Source organism: Myotis nattereri, assembly GCF_964212035.1.
Source record: "Myotis nattereri genome assembly, chromosome: 10".
Classification (NCBI taxonomy): domain Eukaryota; kingdom Metazoa; phylum Chordata; class Mammalia; order Chiroptera; family Vespertilionidae; genus Myotis; species Myotis nattereri.
Genome location: NC_138085.1, coordinates 79,610,578 through 79,626,122, shown reverse-complemented (window position 1 = coordinate 79,626,122; position 15,545 = coordinate 79,610,578). Strand labels below are relative to the sequence as shown.

Below are 15,545 nucleotides of genomic sequence, written 5' to 3'. Positions count from 1 at the left end.
TTCATCTTCTATAAAATGTTCCTTCAAGAAAATAAACTCATAATAAAGCAATTTAGAAATGCTTTAAGTTTTAAATCAGTTCACATGTACTCATCGTTAGTTATAAATTTCACCAAAAAGCAGCTGAAATTCAAAATCAACATCTGCTTTGCAAGAAACACTGCTATGTTTCTTATGGGAGAAAAATACCTACAATATCCTTAAAACTATGAAACTAAGGCAAGAGTAATTGACTCTGATACTGTCGTCTACTGTCTTTCAAGGATAAAAAGAAAAATATCAACCAAACAATAATTTACTTTCTGAACTGTGAGCTGCCTAGGGTCAAATTTGACTTCAATGGAAAAGATGGTTCAAATTATTTAATCGCTGAAATGTAAAATATCAAAACATCAATTTGAAACTGAAAATGGTAAAAAGTAAACCCCTACTACTGTTCAGTTGTGAAGAACAAGAGTAATGTCATCTGACCTTTTTAAAGGTAAATTCTTTATTGGTGATTTAAGTTATACAGTAAATCAATTTCACCTAAATCAGATTTCTCCTACTGGGAATTTAAATAAAATGCATATTGATATTTTGCTTTTATGACAAATTTTATGCTGTTATAGTAACAGAAAAAGTCTCCAGATTCTGGCTATTCAAATCCAAGACTTAGAAAACAAGGTATTAGGAGAGATGTCAGACGTTCCCTTCAGTTTATCATCAAAAGATGAAGAGGAGGTTCTCCCTACGGCGTCGGGCAATCATGGTGAAGTAACTCCCATCTTGAACTAGAATCTAGCTGCACCCCTTATTTTATTAAGAAATCCTTCTGCAGCAAAAAGAGAATCATGGCCCACAGGTGGAAGCCACTCAAATCTTCCCAGCAGTCATGCTAATTTCACTAAGAGGGTGTCATGCTTTGGGGACATTATGTTATGTCAGTGGTTCTCAACCTTGGCTGCACATTAGAATCACCTGGGAATCTTTTTAAAATCCTGATTTCTGGGCCTCATCCTCCGGAAATTCTGTTTCTTTGTTACTAATGTTGTGGCCCCACCCATAACAAATTGTTCCCTGCCCTCTCCTGTAGCTCTCGGCCTCCTGTAGGACGTGTTGTCACTCTGTTAGGGGTGGAGCCACAACATTAGTAACAAAGAAACAGAATTTCTGGAGGATGAGGCCCCAAAATCAGGATTTTAAAAAGATTCCCAGGTGATTCTAACGTGCAGCCAAGGTTGAGAACCACTGTGTTAACGTGAACTAAGCCAGCCACAAAAACAGAAATACTGTATAGTCAAATTCACAGAGACAGAAAGTCGTCAGGGGCTGAGTGAAGGAGAATTGGGGAGTTAACTGTTTACTGGGGACCATTGTTTCACAAAATAAAAAGAGCTTTGAGCCGAACCGGTTTGGCTCAGTGGATAGAGCTTTGGCCTGCGGACTCAGGGGTCTCGGGTTCGATTCCGGTCAAGGGCATGTACCCTGGTTGTGGGCACATCCCCAGTGGGGGGCGTGCAGGAGGCAGCTTATCGATCTCTCTCATCGATGTTTCTAACTCTCTATCCCTCTCCCTTCTTCTCTGTAAAAAATCAATAAAAATATTTTTTTAAAAAAAGAGCTTTGAAAACTGGTTGCACAACAATGTGAATGTACTTGCACATGATAATGGTTAATATGGGTAAATTCTGTTATGTGCATTTTACAATTTTAAAACATTTAAATAAAAGAAAAGTGTATCATGGCCAAATGAGCCTAATGGTCCCTTATGCTTAACACAGAATCAAAAATATATAGACAAAAATGTGATTTATGAGTGCACGAAAGATACGCATACATCCCATGTGACAGGGTGGCAGGGGAACAAGACCAGGGTACCACTTGCTTGCGGTCTGAAACCATCCTTTCCCGATTGCTTCAGAGAGCTTGCTTTCAACTGCATCTTACTGCCTTTGCCGCACCAACCACCTGTTTTCCAAATCTCTTCACATGACGATCATTTGCTCATTCAACAGTTATTAAGCATCACTGCGTGTGTCAATGTATTCATAGCACTTTATTAAGAGATATATGTGAGTCTGGTCATAAAGTAAATAAATAATGCCGCAGGATACTAGCAACCTCTGAAAACAGAAACACATCCTCCAAATTCGTTACCCAAAGGCCTTCTAAGCTTTGGGTGAGTGGCAACGACTGATCAGTGAGAAGAAAGGGATATAAAACGTATTCTCCCGCCGGCAAGGCCCAATGAAAAACGGTAATGAGGAAGTTCCCGGAGACCCTGGGTTTTCTGTTGCATCAGCATTGGGGCAGAGTGCACAAAAGGGACAGAGGCTAAGAAAAGCAGGGTGATCTGGGTTGGCAAGGGAATGAAACGCCACGCCGGGGACAAACACAGGAGTTAGGGTGTGCAGTCTCAGGGAGGTCTCTCCTGTGGCTGACTACTGCTTTCAAGGCTGTTCTAATGAAGGTAGGTGGGAGTGTTGTTCATGCTCCAGGACAAAGCAGTTTCTGAATATGGGACCGGGTGTAACTGACATAAGATCAGTGACATGCCACGTCATCTCCATAGTTGGTGACGTAACATTTTTCACTGAGCCACTTTTCATGTTTACCCTTCACGATGTGTCACATAAATGGCAGTGGAACTAAAGGTAGAGAATGATTAGAAGTCAACAAATAATCCATATAAGCACAAATTCAGACAGGAAAATGGAAACACCTCAAGCGTCTCCATGGCTCACACAAGCACAGTCCATCTGCATGTCCCAGTATGCTTTTCATGATCAAACTTTCAGTCATCCATCAAGCAGTCTCAGCTTAGATATGCACAAGCAAACAAGCCACCAAGTTACTATAGTAACAGCTTTTCTGGGAGGATGAAGAGAATGAGGTGTTCTGGATATTCTATTTCTATCAACGGTTTTGCAACTTATACTATAAAATATTTAAATATTGCAATATCTCAAAACACACTAAATACAATTCAATCTTTCTGTGTTGATTCTGGAGATAATCCAGGAATATAAATATGGGTATCAATGTTCATTGTCTAGTAAATATATGTCAACGGATTTCTGACTGACAGACATTAAAGGACAGTTTATTTCCATATGTTAAAAAATAAGTGAAAGGAAGTCTGAATGCAAGGTTCTATCCTGATCGGACACTGAAACAGAAAAAGCGTCACTAGAGAAGCGGGTTAAACCCAGATAAATATGTAGTTCAGTCAATATTATTGTATAGCCACCTTGGCAATAATGTTTTGAAAATGCTGATATGTTTCAATAAACTGATACCTTGGGGAACAATTTGAGCATGACACAAATTTCGTGTTTGCTAGTGCACAATTTCATCCACAAGGAACATGAGGTGAACATAGAAAACTGCTCTTACCTGGGCCGTGCCACGTCAGATCATGTGTGCAGACACCCAACAGCGACCTCAGTTCCGGGAGTGAGTTAGCCTCCCCGCTCCCCATCCACATCTGTTACATACAGCTCCCAGTCAGATTGCTAATCGCACTCTCCCTCCACTTCCCAGGAACACATGAGCTGCGTCTCTTCAGACACCCAGACCCACAAGCCAAGTCTTTTTCAGGTCTTACTCAAGGTCAAGTGCCATATTTTTGTACTTACGTGTTTCTCACCATTTAATGTGTAAAACTATGGGACAGCTTTTATTAGGTTCCTAACTTCGTTAAACTGCACAAAGTTTTTGAATGCTGGGCCCTAACCCTATTTTCCCCATAAACCCTGTGGTTTTCATTGCACAATTCTGCATAGTGCAGTGGTTTTTAGGAATGCGTTTGTCACATTATATTTGGAGCAGACTATTCCAGCAATAATTTCTTAGTTTTGATAAATGTGCGATGGCTATGTAAGAAAGAGCAAGCTAGAGGAAGGGTGCACATGAAGTCTCTGTATTATCTTTGCAACTTTTCTGTCACTATAGAATTATTCCAATTAAAAGTTTAAAATAATAAGTATGTGTCGTATGTAAGTATACTAGTATGAGGCCATGGTCTCAGCATGAAATTCTGCATTGATAATAACTGCTAACACTAAAGTAGCCCTTACTTGGTGCCAAGCACTGGCCTCAGTGTTTTATATACATTAGGTTATTAATCACTCTCACAACGCTATGAAATAAGTACTGTAAGCATCACCAATGGACGAATGAGTAGACTGAGGCACAGTTAAAACTTTACCCAAGACCACGCATCTGGCAACGTGGCTCTGGTGTCAGTGCCCTCACCCTATGCCGTACTCTTTCACAGACAACTGTTTAAATACAACCTTTTAAACGAGATACTTTCATCATTCCGGAAAGGTCTTACAACGGAAAAAGAGGCATAAATGAAAACTCCAAATAATCCTTCTAAAGTGTGCTATAATCCTTGAAACTAATATTATATTGAATGTCAACTGTAATTGAAAAATAAAAAATAAAATGTGCTATAAACATCAAAAATACCAAAAGTCAAAAAAATATATTTCTTTTGGTTTACAAAAAAATTTGTTGTCACAAATTACGGGAGCTAATAAAGATGGTAAAAATGTCACCTTTCTACTTAAAAACTAAAGCAGTCACCTGGAGTATAAAGTGTCAATGTTTTATGGCAGTGACAAACTGAGACAGTAGCTAATAAAAAGATGACATCTATGACAGAAAATATAATTCCAAAGTTTTACAAAACTCCGTCACATTCCATCAATGTCAAATACACAGGGTGATTTAAGAGTGACAATATAAAACACAAAATAACACATACCAGGGAAGTTTCCCAGCAATCATAATCCTGAAATTTTGTTGAATGAAAACTGGTAAATGAAATTGTGTTTAAATGCCAAGGCAAAAGTTCTGCCAATGGGCTCTCAAAACAGACTAAACGGTCAACTTGTTGGCACAACTTACTATTGCTTTCCAAAATATTATACAGCTTGAACTCTAAAACGTAAAACCCCGCCTATTTCAATTAGTACACGCATTCATGCAAACCAACTTACACCAGTCCACACGTTCATTCAAAACCACTCTGAGTTCCTGCTTTGTACCAAGCACTCCTCTAGACACTAAGGCTGTATTAGTGAACAAGATACAAAGTCCTATCCTCATGGAATTTATGCTCATTCGTTCATTTTTTCACCCATCCAACAAGCAGTCAGAGTGCCTACAAGGTGCCAGGCACTATGCTAAGTGCAGAGGGTAAGGACGGAAACAAAACATAAGATTCCCTTTCCTATCGGAGCTGACATCTTAGAAATGCAAACAATGAACAAGACAAATCAGTTAAAACTCGACCTGAAGTAGATAGTGATTAATGCTAGGAAGAAACAGAACGGGAGGGGAGGATGCAAGTGTGGTAAACTGTAAACAGGATGGCCAAGGATGATCGGAGAAAGTGAAGAAGACAAATGGCCATATCACGTCGGTGTAAGTGCCGGGAAGCAAAGTGAACCCCCTTCGGGACATCGTTTAGTCTTTTATTCAAATGGGCACAGGATGGACCTGACCCACTTGGCAAACATTTTCAGAGAACCCACTACCAAGCACCACCTGAGGCCCTGGGGATCCCCAAATAAGGAAGCGATGGTCTCTGCGTGTAAGTTTGTTTGGGCTTGAAGCTGAGCGTTTGTTACAGAAGGGAACAAGAGGGAGGAAGGAGATATAAAAATGACTGCTGTGATGCGATAGAAAAAGTGGTTACTACAAGAATGAACAAAGAATTATGAGAACACAGGGAAAGGCATAACTACGGAAGACCTCGCAGAAGAGGCGGGGCCTGAGACATAGCTGCGGTTTGGCTTTGCAGTCACATCTACTTTGGGAGACAGAGTAGACTCAATGTGAAAGACTTTCTTGAAAAACAAAGATTAACCCAAAAAATGTCTGTGTTTTTTCAATGTGTTTAAAATGGACATAACTTATGGACCCAGAAGAAATCAGTCTTTTCAAAGTTTGTCTAAGCAACATATCTCAAAACAAAGATGCAAAATAACTTTATCTTCTGATTATCCTCCACTGCAATACAGTATACCTGAAATATTTGTCACATTTTAAATCAGTTTATGGAAGACCCCATAAAGAAAACATAGGGCATTCAAAGACAATGTAGCACTGCACTGTAAAACTATTTTGTGATGAAATTTCAGGTGAAAATCAAATGTTTAGCTAAGCAATCATCAGGAGACAGTAACAATAAATGTATTCAAATCTAAGGAGAAATTGCCTTTAAAAGCACTTTAAGAAACAGTAGCCCTCACTCTATATTAACAATTTACAGTAGAAAAGTCCTTTCCATTCAAATTAGATCTACTTTGTGAGGAGGAAAAAAAGAAGAAATTAATTATATTAGAAAATATTTATAAATACATTTTTATAAAATACACTTACATATCACTATTCAGATCTAAAGCAAAAGTGTGGAAAACAAAAGGGCATTCCCAGCATTTTCTTTTTGTTCACTTTTATCATAACAAAAATGTAACTTTTTAGCACTATAAGTAGTGCAAAATAAGGAGCTTATAATTTATATTTTCAGAGCCTACTGACTCTAAGTAAATATAGATTCAAATCCAGGCTGCACTTATATGAAGTTTAACATATTAATAAGCCTCTGTAAATCTCAGCTTTCTAGAATAGCAGGATAATACCAACAGTGTTTGGAAACCAGACAGAAGTACGGGCCAATACACAGTAATTACTCCATAAATGTTGGTCATCATCATCGACACCTAAGCCTACAACCATGACACTGAGTTGGGGTGGCGGGGAAGGAATTAAGAAGCCAAGTGATCCCAGTTCCAATAACATGCCTTAAAGCTAGACGCTGCCAGTAGGTCAAGGGCTGTAACAATGATTTCAATCAGGTGTGTCATAATCCTTTACGGTGTTTTACAGTGTGTGAACAGATTTCCTGTCTATCAATTCACCTGTTACTAAAAACATGCAATGGGAATAAGCAAGACAGGGACTGTCCATTCATTTTAAAGGTAAATCAACTCCAAGTCAGAAAGGATGCATCATGCAATTGATGACGGAGCCACATGTACGGTGGGCTGGTGCCCTGAGGTGGGGGGTCTCACAGTGGCTGCACAGCCTTGCCTTCTGGCTCTGCAGTCACTGGCAAGCAAGGTGTGCCCTGCCCTCCCCTCTCCCCCGGGTCTGCTCAGGCCTGGCCTGATGGCCTACCCATCTCTGGGCTGTGCACTGAGGCAATACCTTCTCTGTTCCTCTTTCTCCAAAAGAGATGTGCTGACCCCCAGAAGCCCCCTGGGTGGTCCCACAGGGACTAAGTGGAGCCAGTGGGCTGGAAGTCTATGTCACATGTTACAACACAATCAAACAGCCTCGAACTGAGATAAGAGCATTAGTCTAAGGAACAGGAACATGCTGCTTTGATCTCGCACTGGCCTTTTGCCTCTGGAACTTCAGAGGAAAAAGGGTTGTTGAGAGAAGCAGGCTTCAGTCGCCCTGGGCCCCTGGTCTTACTCCTAATGTGGTCAGCCCACACCTCAATTTCTGAAAGTTATAACTAAGTCAAACAGATCTCGTTATCCTGAAAACCTGCTCTTAACCAGAAAACAGTACATGCTGAGTTCACCGCAGTCAAATCAGGGGGCTTTTAGAAAAAGGGACGTGCATGCCCATTAAGTTAAGGTGGCCCTGCTTGTGCAAAAACAGTGTGGTTTCAGGATCATTTAAAATAAGTCAGAAATAACTTTATAATCAGAAAAAAGGTTTAAATAGGTTACATTAAAATTACTGTTCAACTTAAGGGGTTCAGCATGAAACAAAAACTGTCATAATTTAGAAAGTAGGTAAAATTCCATTAACAGTGGCACATACCAAGCTTCGGGCAGCAGAGCAGCATACTCGTGAGGGGACGTGGTCTCGGGGAAGTTGGAGAGGATGGCGAGGCGATGAGGGAGCAGGTCCGACCCGTGGTAGGTGAACAGAATCTCCAGGGCCGGTACGTTACTTTCCTGTGCAGAAGGCAAGGGCCTTTAGAAACTTTAGAAACAAAGTCTGACAACATTCAAAACCTTTTCATTGACTTTTTATGCAGATCTGATGTCAAGTATTGTGAAATAGTCCTGATTCTTCCTAGTCTGTCATGTTTCTCAATCTAAAGCTACAAAAACATTTATTTTTAAAAGTCAGAATGAAGAATAAAAATTTTTTATTTTTATTTATTTATTTTTTTAATTCTTTATTAGTTAAGGTATTACAAATGTGTCCTCATCCCCTCCATTAAACCCCCATACTCCATCCCCCCCCCCCCCCCGCCACTCATGCTCTCATGTATGAATGCATAGAGGCCAAACCAATGGACATGGACAACAGGAGGATGAGAGCATACAATTTTTTTAAATATGATTTCATTTTGTATACATTTACTAATATTACAACAAAAAAAGGAAATGTAATGGCATATGTATGCGATAACATCAACTGAATAGCTCAGAGATTTAGAAATTGTTAGTAACCACAATTGTTTTATTTATAAAAAAGCAATTACCCGCGCATAAGTTCTTGCTGAGAGAACAATATTCTGATTTCTGAACTTCTTGAAGAATTCTGCGTCATATCTCTGTTCGGATGCATGGGACACTCCTAGGATTTGCTGAAGGAAAACAGTGATTTAATGAAAAGCCTTTTGAATACCAATGACAGGGATATATTAAAAACCTTTACGATTCTGTGCACCTAAATAAATAAGGCCTGAATTAATTACACTATCAACTGTTAACTAAAGTACTACATCTGCAGTCCTGCCTTTATTTTGAAAATGGCGATGTTCATAAATGCTGTTAATATCTTAAAATCCAGAAGTAAATGAAATAGACAATAAAAATTAAATTAATTACAGTAGGACAACTAACAGCCACCACCTGGCAAAAACAAATAAGCAACAGCCACGCCTGGCATGCATTATGAGCACCTGCCACGCTGAGAACTGTATGCTGCTGCAGTGAACTCGGTCACATGTGAAAGGAACCATTTAATCGTTCAACAAATGTTTACAGAGTGCCTACTATGTGCTACGGGCACTGGGACAGGCAGCAGTGATGCAATGAACAGTAAGTATATGGATCCTGCCCTCAAGTAGCTTAAAATCTAGTACGGGCCCAGCCAGCATGGCTCAGTGGTTAAGCATTGACCTTTGAACCAGGAGGTCTTGGTTTAATTCCTGGTCAGAGCACATGCCTGGGTTGTAAGCTCGATCCCCAGTGGGGGGCGTGCAGGAGGCAGCCGATTAATGATTCTCTTTCATCATTGATGTTTCTCTCTCTCTCTCTCCCTCTCCCTTCCTCTCTGAAATCAATAAAAATATGCTAAGTGAAATAAGCCAGTCAAGAGAAAGATAAATATCACATGATCTCAGTCATTTGTGGAATATAATGAACAACATAAACTGATGAACAGAAATAGAGCCAGAAGCATCAAACAGTCAGTCCAACCTAAGAGGGAAGGGAGGGGGGATGAGGGTAAGAGATCAACCAATGGACACAGACAGTAGGGGGGTGAGGGCATGTGCAGGGGGTGGGAGCAGCTGGGGGAGAGGTCAATGGTGAGAAAAGGAGACTTATATAATACTTTAAAGAATAAAGAATTTAAATTTTAAAAAAGAAAGAAAAAATCTAGTATGAAGACAAACAAGCCAACAGAACCAGGCAAAGGGAAACACTCGTCTAGGAGGGCAGGGAAGGCTTTCCAGAAACAGCATGACGCAGAAACAGGAAGGAGTTAGCCAGGGCGACTGCAAGTGTAGGTCTCCCCACTACGATGTATGACTTAGGGCTCACGTCTGCCATGTTCAATGCTGACCCCAGATCCATAGCATACATAATAAATAACCGATAAGTATGTTAACTCTGAGTGAATTCACTGGGAGGGGAAAGAGGGCAGAATGAGGACATGTGGAGGAGGGGAGGGAGGGAGACGTTCCTTGGGAACACGTTGAGTTTGGGCTCACAGCACATGGAACAGGAGCTGCCCAGGAGGCAGGTGGGTACACAGGTGAGGAGTCTGGAGTGGGACATGAGTTACACATGTGATGCAGTTCCTAGTGCAGAAGCGAGTGTGACTCCAGGGAAAGTAAGCGGGATGAAATGAAAGGAGCTTAGGACACCACCACTGAAAAGGTGCACAGGGAAAGGGAGTGTGGATCTGAAATGCAGGCGGAGGAGCAGACAGAGAAGTGGGGGGAAAGGAACTCCATGCACACTCATCCCGCTCTCTCTGTTCAGTAAATCCCCCTCACCCTCTCCTGGTTCATTCCCATTCAAATTCAAATAAACCACACTTCCTTCTTCTGTGAAAACAGCCCTTAACTCTTTTGAGGTCTCTAGCCACAACTACCTTCCCTGCCCCACTCCTCGGGAGAGCAGCCCACACCACAGGCTCCAATGCCCACTCCCTACTCCTTCCTAAATGTAGCCGCTGACAAAAATGCAAGTTAATGCAACTCCTGCCACAGCAGGACAGGCCTCTCCAAATGCGGCCACAACCCATCCTAACACCTCTCCTCCCCTCCGCTCACCGTGTCAGGAGCACACGGTTTACCTCACACCACAGGCCTCTCTGTGTCCAGCCACGGATTCTCAACAGGAAGGCCAGCTATGCATTCCTGCTCCGTGTGTACCTAGACCAGTGGTTCTCAACCTGTGGGTCGCGACCCCTTTGGCGGTTGAACCCTTTCACAGGGGTCGCCTAAGACCATCCTGCATATCAGCTATTTACATTACGATTCATAACAGTAGCAACATTACAGTTATGAAGTAGCAACGAAAATAATTCTATGGTTGGGGTCACAACATGAGGAACTGTATTTAAAGGGCCATAAGGTTGAGAACCACTGACCTAGACCAATTATTTACCTCCTCTAAGCCTGTTTTCATATCCATAACATTGAGAGGCTAATAGTATCTACTCTGGGAATTGTTGGGAAACTATCTGGATTACGTACATAAGATACCAACGACAAAGGTCCTCAGCAAATGTGTGGGTATATCTAAGATAGTCTCTTCCCTACTGGACCCCTCAACAAATATTTACTGAGCTCCTCAACAAACCAGGCATCATTCCAAGCTGGGGACTGCAGCAAACACAAACCCCTACCTCTACGGAGCCTCCATTCTCGCATCCCGCAGCCCCTAAACCTGCCTTCCTGTATTCAGGACTAGTTGAAACAGGACTCCCATTTCTCCCGATGTAGTGTCGCCTCGGACATCTCCAGGAAAAATGTAACATTCTTCTCCATTAGGCTCCCTCATCAACGTTTTGCACCTTCATTATCATCAGTTATTTCCTAGCTAGTGAAGGATTGTTCCTTTGTCATCTCTCAACCTCCAGCACTGGCTTAATATCTGGCATGTAGTAGGCACTTGAATAAAGTGCAAATGAGTCCATTTTCATCTCATCTATCACAGAATTAATAAAATAAGCCATGCCCTATGATGAAAATGCAATGGTCTGTCTCTACCACTATCTACTTACTAGCCATTATACCTGTACTAGAGGCAGGCCTGGCCGACAATCAAGGCCGATCTGCAGGGCAACCAGCGGGGTGATGGGGGGGGGGGGGCCGCTGGACCCGCCTTGGCTGGCCCAGCACCACTTGCTGGCCGGCCCTGACCCCTGCCACCACCGCTGGTCACCTCCCTCAGCGGGGCAACTGGCAGGGCAATCGGGGGGGCCCCCGCTGGCACCCGCCTTGGCTGGCCTGGGGCCTGCAGGCTGGGGCAGCTCCTGCATTGAGCATCTTCCCCCTGGTGGTCAGTGCGCATCATAACAACTGGTTGTTCCACCATTCGGTCTATTTGCATATTAGGCTTTTATTATATAGGAGGATATCTCCATTTCTAAGCTTCAACAGCCAAATTCAACTTTATTTATTTGTCAAAAGCTTAGTTTAATTCCTTTAAACAGTGGGTTTAACAAATACTTTAAATATCACTATTACCATGTAATAATAAATGTCCTTTCTACTGTCAAACAGGAAAAAGCAATTCAATAACTAAAAAATAATGAAAAAAGTAACTGGAACTTTTCTTTTTAAGATCTTGTCATTGGTAAAATGAGGGCTAACAATACAAGAATGATAAACTATATCTTATACTGACTTCCGCAGTTCACATCATGCTTTTATATATATATATTATTTATATATATTAAATATCACAGAGCCCAGATATAATTAAAATGATATGCTTTTAAAAATATGATCCTCCAACATTCAAACTGGCTGTATTATAGATTAGGAAGTTTTTGTAACCTGTTCGTGTGAAATGATATACCCATTGCTATGATTTTTAATAAGCGCAGAAATAGCCCTCTTTTGTCACTAGTATTTTGTCTAAAAGCATTTCCATCATATTAGCAGGCAGGGAATCAAATGCTTTGGGATTTGCCTGCAGGCATCAGAAGGACTAAACACCTCCATTATTCTGGGGCTAGGCATCACATCATCAGGTGTGACATCCTGAGTGCCTACTATGTGCCAGTACCAAGGGTCAGTAAAGGTATGCCCCAGAGAGGAGACATACACAGGCTGAGAAAGTAATCTGCAAGTGAAGTCACACTTCCACGGTTAGAAATGTAGGAAATCCTGGGTAACCTCAGCTGTGGGGACATGTGGGAGAGCAAGCTGAGCTGGGGATGTCCTGAAATGTTTCTCTCACTTTTAACAGCACCCGAACTGGCCTTGCAGTACAGAGTGCCACTGAAATGGCCAACGTGGAGAGTGTGTGTACCTGAAGAAACAGATATGAAGTCTCCTTTTTCAAGTTCAAGTGCCTAATTTTGGCCATAACTGGATCCAAGTTCAATTAACTAAGTTCAACCTACTAACAAATCATTAAAACAAAATATTCACATTAGGATTATTAAAACATAATATATACTGAAATGTACTGGAGACAGTTGTATTCCATAACCTTAAAATTGAAATGTAAAATGAAAGTAAGTGAAAGGACTGTAGATGCAGGGAACAGATAGAGGGACGTGGCTAAAGCACTTCCGTTCCCTAGACTAACAACATCACTCTGGCCCTTCACACCCTTTAACTTTACCAAAACTGGTACACAAGAGAACCTGTTTCTGGACATAATGAACTTTTCCCACCTCAGTAGTTCTAAAGACCAAGAATGTCAGGTATCAGAGAAGCCACAGCATTTGTAATGACAGACCAAATAAACATAACTGGCTTATTAAAACTAGCCCCTACCTCATAGGTGGCCAGCCGGTCTAAGTAGGTTAATAATTTCAGTCTACAACGGCAGAGTTCCTTCTGTTCCAGCGTTAACCTGTTTCGAATGAATAAATCAAGCCACTTAGTTACCAAAAAAGCACATTTCTCTAAGAGTTAAAATAAAAAAGATCTATATTCTATTGAGCCCCCAATTCATGAAATAGCAGACAAAAGCACAAAGGTAAAATATGAAATGCACTTGATGCAAGTTGCCGAAACCATTTAGAGCAATTATCGCCAGCAAAGGACAGGGTTAGGTGACTCATTCTTTTAGAGAAATTGCCAAAGGAGCAGTAATACACCCCTTACTCTGAAAAGTGCACTAAGCGAAGCAGTTCTCCTCTCCTCCTGCGCTCCTTCTCCTTTGCGTTCTGGGCGGGCTCATCCTCAGGCAAGAGCTCCTCATAGGAGATGCCCTCGATGTCTATCTCACCAGGTAACGTGAATCTGCAGGGAAAGAAAACACACATCTATTTTGATTTTTTTTTTTAATTTCATGTAGTGAAAACCCACTCTTCCCTTCGGTGACTGACTTTATCATTAATTGGATTTCCATGGAAACAACTCCTCACTGGAAAGAAAGCTGTTGCCATTGTAACAAAGTGGCTCACTGGTTATACCCCTAGGGATGGACAATGCCACCAGGTTATCAATGATCAGCACATCGAGAAATTTTTCAAATCAAGAAAATAAAAACTAGTTAGGAAAAAAATGCACCCAATGTGAAACAGCCTATGAAGAAAATGGTGCCCAAGTTTACAATTTGAATCACTTCTATTTAAGGTCTCAGAATGATAATGAATGTAGGTCTCCTTTACGTTATTTATGTATCAGATATCCTATGGCATTTATATCTCACAAAAATGTTCCAAATGTCTGATGAGCAATGGCTCTCAGCAAATCACTTTGTTTTACTATAAACTGACATTTGTACGGGGCTTAAAGGTTTATCAGGTGCTTCCACCAGATATACAGTTTCATCACTCCAGGTGATTCTGGGAGGCTGGTATGATGTCACAGATAAAGAGAGTGGATGAACCCGGCTGGCATGGCTCAGTGATTGAGCACCGAGCTATGAACCAGGAGGTCACAGTTCAATTCCTGGTCAGGGTACATACCTGGGCTGTAGGCTCGATCCCCAGTGCATGGGGCGTGCAGAGGGCAGCCAATCAATGATTCTCTCTCATCACTGATGTTTCTCTCTCTCTCCCTCTCCCTTCCTCTCTGAAATCAATAAAAATATATTTATTTTAAAAAAGAAAGTGAATGAAGCTCATACTTGCCTAAGGGGACTCATTGGCCTTATTGGCACACTAGGTATGTGCCTTAAGCCCAGAGCTTAGAAGTGGCCAGTGTTCGGTAAATGTCTGTAGCATCTGCTCTTTTCCTATCATCAGGCTATCATATGTAAATACATTTCACTAAAAGAAAAGACAACTGGGACCTCAAATAAGACAACATTGATCAAAGGCAACTGCTTCATCACAGAATAACCTAAATAGAGGAATGTTTACCCTTCCCAATGTCTCAGCTTAAAAGCATTCACGTCAGCTGCCCTTCTGCGCCCTAATCCTTCTGTCACCAACCTGCCCTCATCCACTCCTCTTCCTATTGCCAAGAGCGCCTCCAGGTCTGTGCCCTTCAGTCCATACTGCAGCAGCTCTTTCGCAGCGTCTACGTTTTCAGGAACTCTTTCCAGACACTCATGAAGAACCCAGGACCGTTTCTTTATTTTACTCTGGATGCAAAGAAAATGAAACGCAGAGCCATCAATCAACCCAGACCATCCATTAGCAGCTGACAGCTGCCATCTAGAACTGTAAAGCTATACCTCAAGGAGCCTAGGCAGCTGCTGGAGAGGGTCAATAGAATCAAGGTAATTCCCACTCCCCAGTGATGATTAGAATTCAATGGTGCGAATGTGGTTCCAACTGCTGTCTTTCTTCTTTTAATGAAACACAAAGCTACATATTCATTTTTGGAAACAGAAAAGAAAAAACTTTCCAAACATTTATAGTTGTTTTCTACTTTTCACTGGGACTATATAATAGAGTAGAAAATAAAGCAGAAAGCCCAGATAAGGTGGAACCAGCGTGCGTAACTTTGAAACAAATCTAATGAGGCAGAGCACATCGAGGTTCTGTGTCTATTTGACCATGAGATGTGTCACTAAGTATGGATGATAACTGAATCACAGAAGTCATATCATGCTGTTCTTTGGAAAGACCAACGGCCTATTCCTCCCTCCCAACTGCTTCCTCTGACTCCATTCAAAACCCTTGACTTGCCCTCTTCATAGAAAAAC

The 15,545-nt window shown here is 41.4% G+C and overlaps 1 protein-coding gene across 1 annotated transcript in view; it reads right to left on the bottom strand.

Annotated features, from left to right (window-relative positions):
- The window catches only part of NBAS (NBAS subunit of NRZ tethering complex), a gene marked incomplete at its 5' end in the record, with an annotated part of 205,602 nt that overhangs the window by 136,337 nt on the left and 53,720 nt on the right, over window positions 1-15,545 (bottom strand). Inside the window, 5 exons of the mRNA XM_081100575.1 lie at window positions 7,834-7,970; window positions 8,507-8,611; window positions 13,217-13,295; window positions 13,550-13,687; window positions 14,827-14,978. Coding sequence (XP_080956701.1) covers window positions 7,834-7,970; window positions 8,507-8,611; window positions 13,217-13,295; window positions 13,550-13,687; window positions 14,827-14,978 — 611 coding nt within the window. The remainder of the gene's footprint in view (window positions 1-7,833; window positions 7,971-8,506; window positions 8,612-13,216; window positions 13,296-13,549; window positions 13,688-14,826; window positions 14,979-15,545) is intronic.